This window comes from Amaranthus tricolor, chromosome 1, assembly GCF_026212465.1.
Source record: "Amaranthus tricolor cultivar Red isolate AtriRed21 chromosome 1, ASM2621246v1, whole genome shotgun sequence".
Taxonomy (NCBI): Eukaryota; Viridiplantae; Streptophyta; class Magnoliopsida; order Caryophyllales; family Amaranthaceae; genus Amaranthus; species Amaranthus tricolor.
The window spans coordinates 7,853,981-7,873,923 of NC_080047.1; the positions used below are offsets into that span (position 1 = coordinate 7,853,981).

Consider the following 19,943-nt stretch of genomic DNA (forward strand, 5'->3'; position numbering starts at 1 on the left):
AGGTGAAATATGGTAGGGATGTTTGTGTGGGGGCTTTGTAGAAAATATTTTATTTTAATCGTTGATACTCAGCAGCAATCCGTTGTAGTCTAGTTGGTTAGGATACTCGGCTCTCACCCGAGAGACCCGGGTTCAAGTCCCGGCAACGGAATTTTTTTAATATATTTTGGATAAAAATTAGTATCTTTTTTTTTTTTATGAAATTATAATGCTAATATAGTATTTATATTTTGATTTTAAAATATGTAAATTTAAAAATAAAATACTCCAACAATTTTATTTTTTAGTACTTTGATTTCAAATAGAATTTTAAACCGGCTTGAATTAAAATTGTCGCTTTTGATAACTTTTTAATCGTAGTATAGCCTTCAAGAGCACAATTAATTTTATTTTTTTTGTTATATAAGAATAAGATATTTTCATCTTAAATATGGTATTTTTATCTCAAATAAAATTTTATACTTCTTACTTTCTTCCCTATATAAATAATACAAAACTTAATAACATGGTTTACTTTTTAGGGGTATTAATAAATATTAAACTAAAATCTTTACCAAAAATACGATATTTTCATCTCAAATAGAATTTTAGATTTATTACTTACTTTCCTATTTAAATAATACTAAACTTAATAACATGGTTTACTTTTTAACATAGAGAATATATCTTACAAAGTATGAAAATCTTTTTTCTCTCTTGAATTCAAACGTGAAATTGGAGTAATTGCCAACAATGATTTTCTTTAGTTTGGTTCATGAAGCTTTAATATATTGAAATTAAAATTTTAGCACTGTTTATTTAATTGTTTGTTTAATGCAACTTTGCCTATTTAGCCTTTTTAAGTTATATAAGATTAGTTCAATTTTACTTCAAAAAAAAGATATTAGTTTAATTTTTTAATTATATTTTCTAATTTTTAATAATTAATTGAATATGATGCATGTGCAGCTTTTAATATTGTAAAGTGAGTCAATAAACAATCACAGAAAAAAAAAAAAAAAAACTGGAAAATACAAACGTAAGTCAAAAATTAATATACACAAGATGAAAATTTTCAAATTTAATAGTCGAGAGCTAAAAACAAAAAACCTTAAAAAGACTTACACATTATCTCAATTTTTCAAATAAAGTAATAATTAAATATTGTATCTCCATTCACAAAATTTTAGATCCGCCGCTAAATTCAAATATAAACAATTATATTGAAGTGAGTAAAATGATCTTAAAATTACTCTCACAAATACATGATATTAGAAAGCGGAAATAAAGATAAATTATCATGGGAGAAAATTAGCGTGAGAGACGAAAAAAAAAACACAGACAAATTTAATGGGTAATCTAATGTAGATAAATGACAATAAAAAATGTATAAAAATCTAATAGCACTGTAATAGCGAGTTAACCAAGAATTCATATTCCACTTTTAAATTATTAGTGAATTTACGAATGTAAAAAATGCCTTTAAACAAACAAATGGGTTATGGAAATTACTACAACAAAAAGTACATTCACAGATCTTAAATCCGTTTGGGAAGGTTTATGGCTTTATTTAATGTTTGCAATAGCTATATTGTAATTATGAGATTTCCTTATCAATTCCGTTACGGTGATTGTTACTGGAGTTGTTCTTGACCATAGATAAGGTAGATAATTGCATAAGGCTCAGAGTTAAAAAGAGCCTAAAATTAGAAAAATAGACACTTAAAAATTTACAATTTATTAGTAATTCTTTTATCATTTAAAAATTATGACACGTTTACATTTGTAATGCTAATTATAATATATACAGTCCGTCTTTATTATTTTTCCAAATACCCATTTAAATTCAGAATCGATCCTTTATAGTGAGGGTCATTTATTTCAGTTTAGCTAGGGTCTATGCAATGTCAGGAACGACACTGATTGTTACTTGTCGTTCCTTGTTATGAATTATGATAATTTGGCTCTCACACCGGTTAAACAAAGAATATGTATAGAGTTGTAGAGGCTCAATATTGATTGTATTGCATATTTGCATTAGATTTATTTTTCTTCTATCTAAGTTATTTGTACAAACATTTTTAATTAGGTAGGGAGATTCTTAAAAGTTGCTTTGAACAAGGTAAGGAATGCATAACACATGCCTTAAACAAAGCACAATACATTAGAAGTCAATAAAAGGACCCCAAGAGGTGATTGTTCAAGCAAGAATTCTGCTCGTTCGAGCATTTGCGTGCAAGTGAAGACTCAGATTTTCTGTTTTACTCGATACTTGGTGGGTAATTTTGTCTAATGGGCTAGGGTTATTCAGAAATTTACGAGCTATATATAGAGAATGTGTGTGATCTCCCTCAAAGGTGAATTCAGTGAGTTTGAGAGGTTGTTCTCAAGCATTATTAGTGTTGCTTCATTATTATATTGTTGAATGTTTAATGAAATACAATCTATTTTGAGGGGAAGTTGTCCAAAATACCATTAAACAAGCTTTCATGTTCTTGCTTTTGTATTTGTTTATGTTTTTCTTTGTTTTTCTTGTTTGTTTTATCAAACTGAGGTTCTCTAACCTTTCCTTTTAGGACTAAATATCCAAGTGAATTGACTAGATTTTCATATATAAGATGCCATCTTTTGTTCATAGCACTAATCTCAATAGAAAAGAATTTAGGCTCGAATCTGTCTAGGTCATGATCTGAGTTATTTCATTAAAAATACTATAAATATTAAACTGTGTAATATATAAAATGGGCAAATTAAAGATCAACAAGATATCTAAGTAATTTGTACAAACATTTTTAATTTGTGCACAAAACAATTTAACATCACAATTAAGCTAATTACTCCATAAATCATGTTTAAGCCACCAACTTTCTTAAAACTAAAATAATTTTTTACAATAAGACACATAACTTATTGCTTCTTACTACATAATATCATTCCTAGAAGCCATAAGTACCAACTACTAAATACTAAATAGAAGTATAATATACAAAGCTCATTTAAGAAATGGAAAAAAGGACTAAAACCAACAATAATGCCATATGAGGCTTTGCAACAAGAGAACACGATCTGTCACCTGTAATCTCGTATGTGGAAGTATAGGCTAAATATACACTTTTTTTTAATTGTAACTGATAGAGTATATAAGCCGATGGTTGAAGCTTAGAAAATATATTATATACTCTATCACTCATAGTCTATGCAATTGATCAACTTCACCTTCCAAATTCTTTATTCGATGATTGAACTTTCTCGGTAACATAAGGTAGAGGAATGTCTTGACGTGGTGGTCGATCCTGCAAAGTTGTAAGGTAAAGCTATGTACATTCAAATCCCTTAAAAGCTAAAGCTCCACATAATTTAAAATCACTTTATGACGTTGAAGTAATGAACTGTTGATGGTCAATATGACATTTGATGTGTTTAGTACAATTATTTGGCATTAATAGTTGGTTGATGGTTTCACCATTCCATTATATTTACTATATTTCACTTTTGACGTAATTCAATGCCTAATTTTAATTATATTTATCTTAAAAACATGTATAAAAATTATAAAAAATTAATATTATAAAAGAAGCGTTTAGACAATTCAACAAAATTCAACTTGACCATATTTCTAACTACATATTAGCCGAAATGTATAAAATAAGTTTGAAATATGAACAACACCAATTAACTTAATATAGCGAGTATTTTAGAAAAAAAAAATTTGAATTTTCAACATGAAAAGTAATAACTCCATAAAGCATTCGGGTTTTGTCAAATCGATAAGATCCAGCCAATTTTTGACACCTCTAAATCGAAATCTAAGTATATGAATCGATATTCGACATGTATTTTGGGTACGACAGTTACATAGGATATGCTTTCATAATCAAGAGGACCACCTAATTTATAACAATGATATGCTTTCATAGGAGAGTTATGCAAGGTGTTTTGGGAATCCAAGGAATCTGGAGAGATGTATTTAGAGTCACTCTCACCTCACTTTCTCTTATAGTTCAACCCTTGAATTTGCCCCACTTTTATTTTTGGCGATGATACGTACTATAATTTTTATTCATACATTTAGCTTACTTTCTCATCTCATTTACACTTTTCTCCCACATTTCCATTAAATATCAAAAATTTATGTATAAGACGGTCTCACTATGAGACGCTCAATATATGGGTTAAATAGTACCAATTATTAGCATGTGAGCTCCTTATTATGAGATTGTTTCACATTAGCATGTGAGCTCCTTATTATGAGATTGTTTCACCAAGTGACAGTCTCTCACAAGAGTAGCTCATTAAATATAAATTTTTATCATTTTACCCATATATCATTTTTAGTCAATTCCTGTCAAATTTAATATATCCCATTTCTATTTTTAGTCATGACTCACTTTTTCTTTAATTCTAATCAACATATTTAACTTACATTTTTATGTCATTGACACATCTCTACCACTTTTGATTTGTTCACCAATGGCCTATTATGCAAATTTGGTGGGCTAAGCATAATGACATATTAACATCCATCACTTTGACATTTAACAAAGTGCTATTTATATCTACAATAATGTCCACTTACCAATATCCTCAACCAAACAAGGCTGGTAAGGCTTGTAACATGGAAACTCTAACATAAATTGGTTGTTACAGAAAAAAGGTTTTGCAAATTATAGAGTCATTAATCTTACTATTACTTTAACATTCTCAGTTTTCCTTCTAATGGAAAAAAAACTAGTACTTCTCAAACCTCTTTTTTTTGTTTTTGACATTTTCAATAACTCCCCCAAAAAAATGTTTTTATGTTCAAATTTTACAATATAAAATAAAGAAAAGTCTAATGATTTTTCAACTAATCATTCATCCAAACACACATTCGCATTTCGAATACTCTCATATTTTAATAATATAATAGTTTTTCCAGTGAAAAATATTATTTTTTAAATTTAGTACATATGTTTAAGAGTTCATATTTTTTAAAAGAATTCTTCTATTATTGATAAAATATCAAAATCAACGTACCTTTAAGTAAGCCCTTAAGACGGAGTATTCATTTTGGTAAAAGAGGTTGATTTCGAAACATCAGGTTGATTTTGGTTAATGTGTTTTAAGTTGATTTATAGTCGAGTCTTGTGTCCATGTAGATTTTTACATAACTGTAAGTCCATTTTTAAAGTCGGGTCGAATAGGATTTGATTTCAAGCAAGGCCAGCCCTAAGGGTGGACAAGAGGGGTCGTCGCCTAGGGCCCAATATCAAAAAAGCAAAATTAATAGTTTTAGAAGGGTTCATATAGGTTACAAATTGCAAAGGAAAATGGCCCCAATGTGCTATTTCGCCCTGGACCCTAAAATATCTAAGTCTAACCCTAATTTCAAGTCAACCATAACATCATACGAAAATTCGAACGTAGAAAGTACTTACAGGACGAAAGGGAAATTCATCCGCCTCAAGCATATGCACAATCTGGCCCATCTTTGGTCTATGATTGGCATCCAAATCTATACACCGAAGGCAGATCAATAGAACCCGTTTAAGTGCCCTGGAAGACGGTTTAACATCAATTAATGGATCTAACATTTCTTCTGCTCGTCGATTTGCTACCATTCCTTTGAACCAATCAACCAAGTTCATCTGATAATTTAAGTTTAAGGATTGTTAAAATAATGAGACAATTAATACTTTTATCTGAGAAGTGGACTAGAAAAGAAGTACGTACCTCTCCAGGTGGTTTAGAATAATCAACTGGACATCTTCCTGTGATTAATTCCATTAACAGAACACCGAAACTGTATACATCGCTCCCTTCACTCAGCATTCCAGTGCTAGCATATTCTGGTGAGACATAACTGCATGATCAAAACCTAGGGTTATAATTGATGGGGAAACAAATATATGGAAATTTGTTGGAATTCTTGGTTTGATCGTAAAACATAGTTGAAGGGGATGTTGTTTGATTCGTATCAACATAAGGTTTATTAATATATGATTTTTATAATTTTGAATAATACACAATCATTGCTTTTAAGTATTGAATTTGTGCATTGGCGAACGTGTAAAAAATAAATAGTTCATTTGAAATGGAATATGATTCTTTTTTTTTCAGTACAAGGTAGGCTGAAGGAAGGAAGGGATTAGAGGAGAGGTAACAAGAATCGAATGGGAAAGTAATACTTGCTCCAATTGAGATAAAATTCAACTATATTCATGTGTTAGTTCATCTGATTTTTACTAATTCAATTGATTTTTACTGTTTGGAATTGATTTTCACTGATTAAACGAATTTTTACTGATTAATATTGATTGATACTTATTGAATTGATTTTTACTGATTGAAAAAAGAAATTTAGGTATAAGTTATAAGTAGTTTTACGGATTAAAACCAACTTTCCCTTATCACAACTACTTTTTACTGATTGCAACTGATTTTCACGGATTGCTAATTGATGTTTACTAATTAAAACTGATTTTTACGGTGAACTAAACAACCCTTAGTATTTCAAACATTCTAGATTTCCTGTGTTCTATTTAGCACAATGTTTACTGTCTTTACCAATGTTATGTTTTCAAAACAAACTGTATATTTCATAATTTGTTAAACTCTACTGAAAGACTTAAGCATGAAAGGAAATGAAAGTACGAACCCAAATGTTCCCATCACTCTGGTAGTCACATAGTTTGCCTCGGATCCCAAAAGCTTTGCTAGTCCGAAGTCAGAAACCTTGGCATTCCAGTTTTTGTCGAGAAGGATGTTACTAGACTTCACATCTCGATGAACAACCTTCGGCTCCAATCCCTCGTGCAAATAAGCCAGTCTGTCGCAGAAACGTGTTACACGGCAAACAACGACAAAGGATGGATATAGTCTACAACAGTGTCACATGATTCACTAATTGCCTCGCGAATCGCGAATCAAAAAAACCAAATTATGGTCGGTTTTTAGGCTATTTTTGAACCATTTTGAGCGAATCGTGAATCCAAAAGGCGAACCAATTGGCGAATTATGTTTCACTGGTCTGCTATATGGGCGTAAAAATCATACCCTTTAGCAGTTCCGATGGCAATCTTCATACGGATGTCCCAACTCAGAGGGCTAACACCGTCTACGTCTCCGTGCAACCATTGTTCTAGATTGCCATTATCGACGTATTCATACACAAGCATCCTGAATTTTCGATTTTTCATATCGTGCACGAAACAAAAACACCAGTTAGTCATCCATAAAACATTGATAAAAGGTAAAATAAGATGATTTGATATTGTGGCAACCTTTGAGGGCCGTCTGCGCAGTAACCAACAAGACCAACCAGATTCTTATGCCTTACTTTTCCTATTGCTTCTACTTCTACCTTGAATTCCTTCTCAGCTTGTCCCCTGAAATTTAGGCCATGTTAAGATTAGAATTTGCAATCTAGTACATATTCATTGAAATAATTTTTACGACATTAACGGTCTTGTTTGGTTGTTGGTACTAAACAATGGTAATGGAAATGATTTATAATGTACATCTTCATGAAATGAATCATGTTATTCACATGGGAATGAAATTTTGATCATAAAAAATTTTTTTTTTCACAATTTTCTATTATCACGTATATTTTCATATAGTAATGCATTAAAATAAATTTTGTAAAGAATATGAGATAATCGAAGTAGAACAAGTATGGTCATTTAACTTCTCAAGTGACGTTAAATTACACTAGTTTTTCATTACTATTCCCACCAATCAATACCTACTACCCAAATGGTCATAAGTGGCTCCCACTTATGCTGATTTTGAGGGTCGGATGTTCGCAACATCAGCCTTGTTAGTGATAACAAAAATGTTATTCTGGTTGACAATTTCACATAAATAAGATGTTCACATAATTTAATATGTCATTTTAATATTGTCCAGTATAATCTGAAACCAAATAATAACAAATCTTTAACCCCGTCAAAACAAAAGGAGACAAATTTAATAAGCTCTACAGAGTACATTAAGTAATAAGTAGTCCCAGTCTCATTTTTATCAGTGTTAATTTACTTCACGGCTTCAAAGCATCAAATGAGTTCACAAAAGAAGGCAAGTCTTAGTAAATGCACAGTTCAGAAATGGAATCTTTGTGCACCCTGTACTCATCTATGAAACATGTCATTAATGCAATACCTCATTGGCCATTTTTTGAATTTTGAAATTATTTAAAACCAAAAAATCTCCAAATATATTAATTTTTATTTTTGAATTTCATCTTCTGATAAATCCATTTGTACCAATAGTTAACAGCAAGTCACAACTATGAGAGCTTTAGTCTCATTACAAACTCCATTGCATTGCTTACCAAGAAAATGCTATTGGGTGAGTACTGAGTAGGGTCACAAGTTCAGACAAATGCAAACCATCCATATTGGCTTTGATATTGTTTCCACAATTATTATTGCCATTGTGCCCCTACTCCACATTTAAATTCAGTACGATAATAGTAACCGAAAATTATTTTGGGTGTTCGGAAATATAGCTTATTAAGTTTTGGTAAATTAGCTGGTTCAAATAATTTATTGTTACGAACAAGTTATTTTTGAACAAGCTGGTCGTAGCAGAGGGTCAAAATTAGCTAGTCAAACTAGTCAATAAAATTAATTGATCAAATCAACCAAAGGAATTGACTACCAGTTACCGGTAATTTACCAAACACCTTCTTTATTAACATCGTTAAAGGGTTGTTCGCTTTTGAGGATTATGTTTACTCGAATAATTTTTTTCACTAATTTTCCAAATTTTGTTTGACAACAAACTTAAAATGCAAAACAATTAAGAAAAATAATGTTTTTCTTGATTTCATTCCATTATAATCATTTTTGTTTAGGAATGGAAGTAAACCAATTTCACCCCTCTTTCATTCCTATTTCTATTTTAATTATTTCATCAAATCAAAAAGAAAAGAAAAATTAATAATAATTTGCATTCTATAAGAAAACTTTTCTTTAACAATATAACAATAGAAGGATTTAGTTAACTAATCAACCTATGAGCTTTAATACATGAAAACTCTTCCCTAGTTCTTAAAAGAAAAGCACTTTGACAAATAAAGAGTTCAAATAAAGCAGAGAACAGCTAACATTTGGATCGCAGAAGACATGTGAAGAAATGAAGTTAAAAAGAAGAGAAAGCAAAAGCTCCAAACCCATATGATGAAATGTGAAGAAAAAAGGATTAAAGAGCTCATTGAGTATTTCACTTTCTCAATCCCAAAGATGAACAAGATAACAAAAAGTATTTACAACATTATTCTAAAATATTTAGTCAATCTACTTTTCAAATACTATATTTCCTCCATTTTAAAATACTCGCACCTGAATGAGACATATTAAGTGGAAAAATATCACTTTATTACATTAGTAAGGATCTTCTTATACTCAAATTTTAATTTACATCAATTTTACTTTAGTTCAATTACATATTTTTTAGGCGACAAATTTTCGAATATATATAAAATAAACCAAAATCTAAGAATTATTGTCGGGTTTTATTTACAAATATTTTTTTTTGGGGTTTTAGGTATACTGAGGAGAGGGAAGAGCTACGGAAGGGGAGTGAGAACTGAACGAAATTTCTTCATAAGAAAAGTAGTATATGCTCTAATTGAGATAAAAGCCGACTTTTATTTCTAACATTCCATTCCCATGAGATAATGCTACTCAAGTACTCACACATGGAATTGCAAATTGCACCGTTAGATCTAAGCAAAGCAAAAGACAACATTGCAGTGCCCCCATCAAAATCTTCAAACCGACATGATAACTTTTAGTACAAACATGCAAATAATAGAGTATCATCAATTTAAGCCATGAGTGCCAAAAGCCACTAAACTTCAAATGCAAATCATAACAAATTTGCACTATAAGATTTTGAAATTTTGTTTTATACTTCTATATTATCAATATAATCTATAATGAAATTAAAACCCTAAATCATATACCTAAATTCAACTACAGTAATCAACAAAATAACCCCAATTAGGATAATTAGGTTAAAATAAAGGGTCATGTCATAATTTTATGAAAATATTTATAACACTTCTATAATCAATAATTCTAACATCTTCGTGATAAAGTTATTAGCCTACCTTTTTTTTTGACCTTCTTCAAATCTTGCTTGACGACTTTTTTAATCGGTCGCATTCTATAATACCCAAATGAAGATTTATGTAGACCATTAACATACATTCTAGGGCGGATCTTCAACAATTTTTATAATGCGACTAATTTATTATAATTAAATTCATTAAATATAAATTTAAAATATTAACTTTTATTTAGAGGTCTTAACTAAGATCCACCATTGCATACATCAAATATTTATAATAAAAAACTTCATTCTGCATCAAAATACTTAAATTTGAGATTTATTTTTTTCACCCATTAAACAAAATTTCATGAATAAATCATCTTAATATCATCATTTATTCATACAATAACCAAAAAAAAAAAAGCTTAAAACATTAAAAAAAAAAAATTATTACTAAAAAGGTAAAGAGCATACTTGTTATTTAGAAGATTCTTAACAGCAACAATAGACCCATCTTCAAGAACACCCTTATAAACAATTCCATAACCACCTTCACCGATGATTTGTTCATCGGAAAAGCCACGTGTAGCAATCTCAAGCTCTTTCAAACTATACCAACGGCCCCACCCAATATTAGAAATATTATCTGATGAAATTACCGACGTTTTACTTGAAGAACTTCCGTCACTACTTTCAGCTGAACCACTTTTCACATTTCTATCTCCTTCAACTAAAATCCCTATTTCTTCTGTTTTATCTCCTTTTAAAATCTCCCCCATTTTCTTTTTTACCACGATTTTTTCATCCATTGATTTATATTCCTTTGAAACTAACGGGATAATTCCAGAATTATTCCGTAAAAATGCACGATTACTGTTACCCAATTTCTTTTTTCTCTTAATAAAACAGAGGAATAGGAGAAAACAAGAACAAACTAAAAGAATAATGAATATTAATATCAAAATATAGATTTTAATCCCTAAAATTGAGGTTGAATTTAGTTTTTCTGTGATGGGGTTTAATGGATTTTTCTCTTTCTCATTGTTTCCTGTCGCCATTATTGTTTGTTGTGTGAAATAGGGGAGTTTTTTTTCCTAATTTTTAAATGGGTTTTCTAGAGATAGAAAGAGAAAGGGTTTTTGGTATTGATTAGAGAGAAATTTCTTCCATTGGTGGTGATTCAAGAAAAATTCAGAAGGTGAAATGAGAAGAGAGAGAAAGTTGTAGAAGGAAAGAGAGTGAATAGGAAGGCATTACTCTGTTTGTACTCTAATTTGAAAGCAACTGACTGAGGTGAGCTTAGAGAGAGAAGAAAATAGAGTGAGCTTTGAGTTTTGACACCGAAGGAGCGTTACAACGGATATACTACCCGCGCCTATACTTCCTCCGTTCCATATTAGTTACAACATTAGAAAAAAATGACAATATTTATTTATCATTCTTATTTTGTGATTAGTTTTTAATTTATAAGTTAAAATATAGTCAATGAGATCTTATTTAATTTGTCTTATTGCAAAGATTATTAATATCAAATTTTTATAATTTTTATTATATAATTAGATATATTAAGAATTAAGTATTGGACTGCGTGAAAAAACAAATATTACAAGTAAACTGAACGGAGAAAGTAGTATGCTTATTGCTTTGTAGAAAAAGAAAAACACTAATTCTCAAATGAGACTGTCTTACGATGAAACCATCTTTATTGGGCTGGTCCAATATACATTATCTGTCTTAAGTCACTTATAATTTTAAAATAATCACTATTTATAGTCTTAGATTGATTACTCATGAGCTAAGTTAAAAAAGTATGAAATATTATAAAAACAGAAATGTAAATAAGTATGACAAATTAAAATAGTAAATGATCGTAAATGGTAAAACGGAGGAAATACTACTAGTAATGAAAGCTCTTTTTGTAACTATGACGGCCCGTTTGGTTGATGGTAATGAAGTAATGGGAATGAAATGTTGTAATGGAAATAGTAATGAAGGAATGGATATGATAATTGGTAATGAAGATTCTTTTGTTTGGTATGCATGACTAAAGAATGGTAATGGAAGATAATATTCCATTGATTGCATTTGGTTGTTAGTAATAAAAAATGGTAATGACTCCTAGTTTCATTATTGTATATTTGTATCTAAAAGCATTATTGTATCTAAATTATTCTATCTAATGATTCTTTTTTTAATAATAATATTTTTTTGGATAATTACATACATTACCTTTTTTTCTTCATTATTTTTTTTCTTCAGCTCGAAACAACATTACCTTATTTTATTACCACAGTAATACTTCATTACCATTACCGCCTAATACCATGTTGTTTGATGGTAATGAAAATGGCCCTTTTTGTAATTTCATTACCTTATTTTATTACCATCCATTACCATTGAAGGTATCCAAACAACCAAAATTTTCATTACTTAATTTTATTACCATTACCGCCCTCTAATACCATGTACCAAACGGGCCGTGAGAGTATTTTTGTGAGAGATTATTTTTCGATGACAAAGTCTTAAAATGAGTAGTCCATATTCTTCTAATTAGCTTCTCAGGGTGAGACAAATTCATACAAATAAATCAAATTAAGAATAAATGAGTGTTTAAATATTTAAAATGTCAATTTTAATATAAATAATGACGTATAAATATTAAAACAGTTAAAGTTAGTTTTTTAAGTACAAACTAGATATTTTAATTATTTTAGTTGCATTACGTAGCTCAATTTAAATTTATTTTACAATTGAGGCCATCGTTTTTTTACAATGGTACCATCTTAAATGTGAATTTATTTAGTTTAATTGGGTCTTAATTCAATATGTCTAATATTGATCTAAGTAAAAATAAAATAGGTTTAAAATTAGTCTAAAACTAATTATGGATGGAGTCATGAGTCAAATGAATTATTAGGTTTCTCAAAATAAAAAAAGTCACGAGTCAAATCTAGGACTATCTATCTCTTGGACGGTTCTAGAGTGGGTCTTCCAATATGCGATCAGTAATTAATATATTTAAGGTTATAATTGATACTTTTAAGGTCAAATTAATTTCTTTAATAAATTATAAGTAATCAATTAATTGATCATTTTATATATAATTGCTCGCCTTGAGGTCTGAATTGATAATTTTAACGTCGAAATTGAATACCTTAAATTATTAATTCATTTAGATTATAAACTTGTAAGTAGAAATCAATCACTTTAATGTCAAAATTGATCATTTAAGGTAAAAATTTTAAATTTTTATTGATTTCCTTAAAAATTTATAACTAATAATTTAATTAAACATTTTATATATAATTATTTACTTTAAGGTCTGAATTAATCACTTTAACATCGAAATTAAAGACTTTATAATAAGTAATTTATTAAAAGTTATAAACTTGTAAGTATTGGACTCCAATTCCCAATCATTGGCCTCATGCAGTCTACTATAGTTAGTTATGTTACTTTAATTTAGATTGATTTTTCTAACCCTAAGACCTAAATACATAGGCTACTTTCACCTTCTCTCCTTCATTTCTAGTGTAATTCACCATTGTTTTGAGTTCTTTAAATCCATTAATCAAGAGTCTTTTCTACCGTTGTTCTTATAACACTTATTTCCTATCGTTTTCATTTCTAGTTTATTGACTAGTTGTTTTTGATCGAGAGTTTTTCTACCATTGTTCTTGTATAATTTTAGAATAATGTTTTGAGTCTTTAGCCCCTATCCGTATTGCATTTCAACACCTTTTCTTATAATACAATTAATGTATACTACCTCTATTCCACAATATTTCATTTACTTTTTCACACTATTCAATGTACTTATTCAATGCTTAATATTCGTTATTATGCATAATGAAATATTATAAAAAGTAAATATTAATAATCTTTGTGTTGAGATGAATCAAACAAACTCTCACTTGACTATATTTTAGTTTATAGATTAATAATAAAATATAAATTAAAATAATAAGTGAATAGTGTTAAAAAGTAAATGAGACATTTCCAGTAAAATCGTCAAGAGTATAAGATATCTATTCAATTACAATACCTATTACTCCAAGTTCAACATCATAAAACTATAATTGTACAATTGTAATTCCATATGAGTTTTCATTTATCACCTTTAAGGCTTAAATTGATGATGCAGATAAATGCGAAAATGACCTTAGTGTACGTGTATGTAAGCAGTTTAACACAGATAATGGCATGGGATTTGGGAAGCAAACCAAAGCTTCCGTCAAAAAACACTCCGTCTATTACACGTGGCATGAAAACGGGTCCCACTTTTTAACTGAATGTTTAAGTGTCACTAATATCTGTGACACTGTAGTGGGCCCAATTACGGTGACTATTATTATGTCCCACCTCTTAATGTTTTACGTGGCTTAAATTATTGACATGTTAACAAGGACTTTACGTAACCCGAAAACTACGTACTTGAGTTTTGTTTCTTTATTTCTGCATAAAGTAGTTGTCGTTATTATCTTACTCAGAGTACTTCGTTAAAAAATCTATGGACAGGATTTGGAGAGGAAAAGACGGAGCAACTCATACCCATAAAGGAAAACGCGGTCAAAGGAGTCCCCCGGCTCGAGAATGATAAAGAGACGTAACTACACGGGAAAAATAAATTAAATGCCTATAAATAAAATAAATAAGTAGAACCAACTACAAAATAAAGAAACGAGAGAAACAAGAGGACAAAAACACCAAAAGGTAATCTAAGAGAACATTAGTAGTCTAAAATATAGATATGGCACCTCCAACTACCTCTATCCTTAATCAGGCTCTCAGAGAGGTTTAACTCATGCAAGTCAACTCTTATTTGCTCATTCCAAGTTAATCTGGGTCTTCTTCGACTCCTCTTACCCTCTACTATAATGCTTTCTACCCTCCTCACAGGGGCGTCGAAAGTCTTTCTCTACACATGTCTAAACCACCTCAAACTATTTTCGCGCATTTTTCCAGAAAAAGGGGCTACCCCTAGTTTGTCCCTAAACTCTTGGTTCCTAATTCGATCCATCAATGTGTGCCCACACATCCACCTCAACATACGCATTTCTATAACTTCCATCTTATGTTCAAAAATCTTCTTTACAGGCCAACATTCGGTCCCATATAGCAGAGCAGATCTGATTGCCGCCCGGTAGAATTTTACTATTAACTTGTTTAGGAATTTCCTATCACATAGTACTGCAGTGCATGCTCGCCACTTGAGCCAACTCGCATGTGTACGATGATTTACATCTCTGTCAATCTTCCTATCCCTTTGAATGATCGATCCCAAATATTTGTACTTGGTCGTACTTTTAACAACTGCTTCATCAATAGACACCTCTAGTTCACCTACCGGTGATGTCCTACTAAAGTCACAGCGCAAATACTCGGTCTTCGTACAACTAATGCGCAACCCTTTACCTTCTAAAGCTTCCCTCCACTCATCCAATTTATTACTAACCTCCTCTCTAGTTTCTGCTACCAGACCTATGTCGTCAGCAAATAGCATGCACCACGGTACCGTCTTCCAAATAGATTTAGAAATCTCTTTCTTTACTTCTATAGTTATAATATTTTTTTTAAAAGAACCTGTATATTAAATTAGCTCAAATTGAGCTCGGCCAAAGACCGAAGGCAAACAGGAAAAGGAGGCATATAAACTTTTTCATGGCTAAAGTCAGTTTCGTATCTAGCTACCATATGGGCAACGGTGTTACCCCCTCTACGAACAAAGCTAGCTTGTACATCATCAAAAGTATTAATCAGAGAAATCAAAGAGTCATATACTAGGTGAATACGACCAGCTTCCCTGTTGATGATGGCCGAAATCACATTCAGAGCATTGCCTTCCACATGAACCTTTTCGAACCCCATCCTTTTAACAACTTCCAGCCCATATCTTGCAGCCATAGCCTCCGAGGTTTCAACATTCCAATTTGCCTAGCAAAGACGAGTCCCAGTGAGAAGAACACAACCTTGTTCATCACGGCAAACAATCCCCAACCCTTTTCTACAGCCAGCACCAATGTGCGCATTGAAATTCACCTTGATCCACCCATGGTAAGGAGGTTTCCTAGCGTCAAACGAGAGAGCTCTAGGCTGTGGAACAGTAAAGACCTTTTGGGCGTATTCTTTGTAATCCACAACCATCTTGATCATAACTGCTGATAACTGCATAAGATCGCAACTGGTATTTTCCATGACACACTTATTACGACCAATCCAACAAGCCCAAAGAGATGAACAAAGAAGGGACAACTCATTATTAGATATGTGAGAGTACAGTCATAAGAAGAAATCATCGAATGACTGTCGAGGAGCATCGTGAATCAATGAACCAAAAGGAGAAGACATCCATAAATTTCGGGGATCCACATAGTCAACAAATGCATGGCAAATGGGTTCCAGGGCCTCATTACAACGAGAGCATAGGTTAGACTCACGAATGTGTCTTCGAAACATCACCTCATAAACATGAAGAGAATCTTTGCAAGCCCTCCAAATAAAGTGACATAATTTTGGAGGACCTTGAAGATTCCAGCCTTTGGACCATAATTGGTCCTTTACCATAGCAGTAGAGCCTACGGTCCCATCATACCTAGTCAATACCCTGATTTCATCGAATAGCAACCATTTCTATTGTGCCCCCATAAAACAATATCTTCATTTGTACCTTGACCAAGAGGGAGGGAAAGGATAGTATCAACAGTGCCCTACTCAAAGTAAGCTAGAAGTGATCTTTGGTCGATGAACTCACACACATGATAGTCCATTTCTTGCTCATTCCTCAAAACAGGAGCTATAAAGGTCCCATCACGAAGCAGCCATCTATCTTTCTTCACCCAAACAGTAGAACCATCACCAATTCTCCAACCCAAACCTTCAAGCAGGAGCGTCTTGGCACCCCACATACTTCTCCAAGAAAAACTTGGATCAAAACCCTTTCTAACATCCAGTATGGAGTCATGCTTATAACATCTAGCTTTGAGAACTGAGTTCAATAAGCAAAATCGGGTTTTTCAACCAATCTCCAAATTTGCTTGGCCAGGAGCGCTTGATTGAAACACTTAAGGTCACGAAAGCCCATACCCCCATGCTTCTTAAAAGAACATAAATTCGCCCAACTGTGTCAATGCATATTGTCACCAGAAGAGCCCCACCAAAAGCGAGCCATCATGGAATGAATATCATCTAAGATGTTGTCTGGTATACGAAAGATACTCATCATGTAAGTGGAGATAGCTTGAATCACTGATTTAATTAACACCTCCTTGCCAGCTCTGGACAACAAACGCTCTTTCCACCCTTGAATTTTCTTCCAAACTCTATCTTTTAGGCATGTGAAGATAGATGTCTCTAATGTCCCTATAATTGTTGGCAGCCCCAAGTACTTTGAAAGTCTATCAACCTCCTAGAACCCCAACCGCTCTTTAATCACATGTCTCATAGACTGTGGTACACCATTGCTGAAAGAGATTTTTGTCTTGTCAAAATTAACTCTTTTGCCCGATGCTCGCTCATACGTGCTAATGATGTTAGCTACCTCCGAGCATTCTTAAACAGTAGCTCTTGCAAAGAGAATACGTTCGTAAAAAACAAGTGAGATAAAGGAGGTGCACCTCGACACACCTTAACCCCATGGATCAAACCCCTAGACATACCCTAAGATAAGACACGAAAAAGGTATCCGCACACAAAATGAACAGATACGGAGAAATGGGATCCCCTTGTCTCAGACCTCGGGAAGGAAGAACATTACCACATAAGATACCATTAATCTTAAAAGAGAAGGAGACACTAGTGATGCAGCTTATAATTCTATGAACCTAACTATCTCTAAACCCCAGTTTCAACATAACCCTTTCAAGAAAAGTCCATTCAATCCTGCCATATGCTTTACTCATATCCAATTCTAGTGCAAAAGCATTATTTTTCCCTTTAGATGATCGTTTCATAGCGTGGAAAGTTTCAAAGGCCAACAGAGCAATATCAGTAATAAGACGCCCCGCAATGAAAGCACTCTAATTAACGGTTATAATACGATCCAAAAGGGGTTTTAGCCTATTAGCTAGCGTTTTTGAAATGATTTTGTAGATCACATTGCAGCAACTAATAAGTCTAAAATCTTTAAGTGATTTTGGTTCCTTGCACTTCGGGAAGAGGGAGACACATGTTTGATTAATACACTTCCTATCGAATAAACCTCGCCACCATCGTTTAACAAGACAAACCACATCATCACCAACAATATCCCAAAATTTTGATAAAAAAGAGCATGAAAGCCATCGATACCTGGGGCCTTTGTACGGTGCATTTGGAAGGTAGCTGAACGAATTTCCTCCGTCGTAGGTTCCGTATCCAGGAAGTCATTCATATCAGCGGTCACAATTGCTCCCAAACCATCCACTGCATTATCAAAACCCGAGGGGGAGCTAGTGGAGAATAAGCTCTCATAGTACGCAGTGATAAGCCGTTCAATGTCCGACTTACTAGTTTTCCAGCACCCATTCTCATCGTTTAAACCCTTGATCAAATTTCGACATCTTCTTGAGCAAGCTTTGTGGTGGAAGTGCTTAGAATTTTTATCACCATCTATAAATTCATTTGCCCTCGATCTCATATACCAGTAAGATTCCTCCATCCTATGTAGCTCATCCAGCTCATTTGAAAGCACTCTGTAATTGTTCCTCATATTCAGATCTAGAGGGCATCGTTGTGTCGCCCTCAGCTTCCTTTCTGATTCTTTTATCCTAGCTTTCAGAGCACCAAAAGTAGACTCGGCCCAAGAGGTCAGTTTAGAGGTACTATTACCAATACGAAAAGTTATATCAGCTCCCAACGATTCCTGCCAAGCTTAAAAGACAACCCTCTTGAATCATCATTTGATAACCACAAGGATTCAAACCGAAACAACTTAGCATCACACCCATCTGCTTGTGGCTTGGTGGTACGCAACAGTATCGGCGCATGATCAGAGCAATATATAGGGAAGTGTCGGACATCAAAGTATTGAAATAAATCAAGCCACTCAGCATAGGCTAAAGCCCCCTGCTCCATGTGAATATACTTCATCTATATCCCAAGTCACTCAAACCGCATGAGTCAATGCAATGTCTAAACGCAGCTATCTCCCTTTCAGGCCTTTGATTTCCCCCTTCTTTCTCTTGATGGGAGAGAATTCCATTAAAGTCGCCAAACATAATCAAGGGACCCCTTGTATCCGTACGGATCTTCTCAATCAACTCCCACGTCTTGCTTTTGTTCGTCCTGTCAGCCCAGCCATAGATCCCACACGCATACCAAACTGAGCCCGCCCCACAATCATCTCGAATCTCCATCAATATGTGATGTGGTGAGTAGGATATAAGCTTAGCAATTATATCATGCCACCACAAGCTTAAGCCCCCCGAGTGACCCTCACTGCTGACACAAAACCCTTCACTAAACCCACATTTTCTTCAAATACCTTTAAGCTTACGATTTTCCATCATAGTCTCAACCACAAAAACCATACTCAGCCTCTCTCCACCACCAGCTATGGAGAGCTTGAACTGTCAAGTGATTATTAAGACCTTTATAGTTCTAACTGAAGATTTTCATTGTCATTCACGGGGTTGGTTTTCCCCAACCTCCGATACTGAGTCAGATAAAGGAAAGCTATTGTCAATTCCCATGCAAGATCTCTTCAGTACCCATTCAGAATCCTCCATTTCCACATCAGTATCCCATGACTTTCATTTACCCATAGCATCAATCATAAGGGTTATTGATGACCCTGTTTTGTCAGTTTTAGGTAAAATTTTTACAGCTCTACCATTCACTTTTTTTGGTCTTGATAGGTCTTTTTTAGTGGGGGATTAACATACCCTATTTGAAAGGTGGGGTAGGTTAATGGGTCATGCGTGGGTTCCACCAGGACATGCACATCA

At 32.7% G+C, this 19,943-nt stretch overlaps 2 protein-coding genes and 1 non-coding gene across 3 annotated transcripts; 1 reads left to right on the plus strand and 2 right to left on the minus strand.

The window, feature by feature from the left end:
• The first annotated feature begins 78 nt into the window (after nucleotides 1–78).
• On the plus strand, nucleotides 79–151 carry TRNAE-CUC (transfer RNA glutamic acid (anticodon CUC)). Its single transcript has one exon. It is a non-coding gene; the product is annotated as a tRNA-Glu (tRNA).
• Nucleotides 152–2,754: 2,603 nt separating this feature from the next.
• On the minus strand, nucleotides 2,755–11,366 carry LOC130828823 (probable receptor-like serine/threonine-protein kinase At4g34500). Its single transcript, XM_057694829.1, has 7 exons — nucleotides 10,495–11,366; nucleotides 7,242–7,346; nucleotides 7,015–7,137; nucleotides 6,617–6,787; nucleotides 5,692–5,821; nucleotides 5,397–5,606; nucleotides 2,755–3,272 (listed from the first exon to the last, which is right to left on the minus strand). The coding sequence occupies exons 1-7, from the start codon at nucleotides 11,076–11,078 to the stop codon at nucleotides 3,192–3,194; spliced, it is 1,404 nt and encodes a 467-aa protein (XP_057550812.1). The 5' UTR covers nucleotides 11,079–11,366; the 3' UTR covers nucleotides 2,755–3,191.
• A 6,743-nt stretch (nucleotides 11,367–18,109) lies between these two features.
• LOC130822575 (uncharacterized) lies at nucleotides 18,110–19,086 on the minus strand. The gene is made up of 2 exons (XM_057687672.1): nucleotides 18,920–19,086; nucleotides 18,110–18,818 (listed from the first exon to the last, which is right to left on the minus strand). Exons 1-2 carry the CDS (start codon nucleotides 19,084–19,086, stop codon nucleotides 18,110–18,112), a joined length of 876 nt encoding a protein of 291 aa, XP_057543655.1.
• Nucleotides 19,087–19,943: the final 857 nt, after the last annotated feature.

Coding starts and splice junctions, on each gene's coding strand:
- LOC130828823 (XM_057694829.1), bottom strand. CDS start 11,078: ATGGCGACAGGAAACAATGAGAAAGAGAAAAATCCATTAAACCCCATC. Junction 6,788..7,014: donor GCCATCGGAACTGCTAAAGG/GTATGATTTTTA, acceptor TTTCTGCGACAG/ACTGGCTTATTTGCACGAGG. Junction 5,607..5,691: donor ATTCTAAACCACCTGGAGAG/GTACGTACTTCT, acceptor TTAAATTATCAG/ATGAACTTGGTTGATTGGTT.
- LOC130822575 (XM_057687672.1), bottom strand. CDS start 19,086: ATGAAGTATATTCACATGGAGCAGGGGGCTTTAGCCTATGCTGAGTGG. Junction 18,819..18,919: donor TGTGATGCTAAGTTGTTTCG/GTTTGAATCCTT, acceptor TATTGGTAATAG/TACCTCTAAACTGACCTCTT.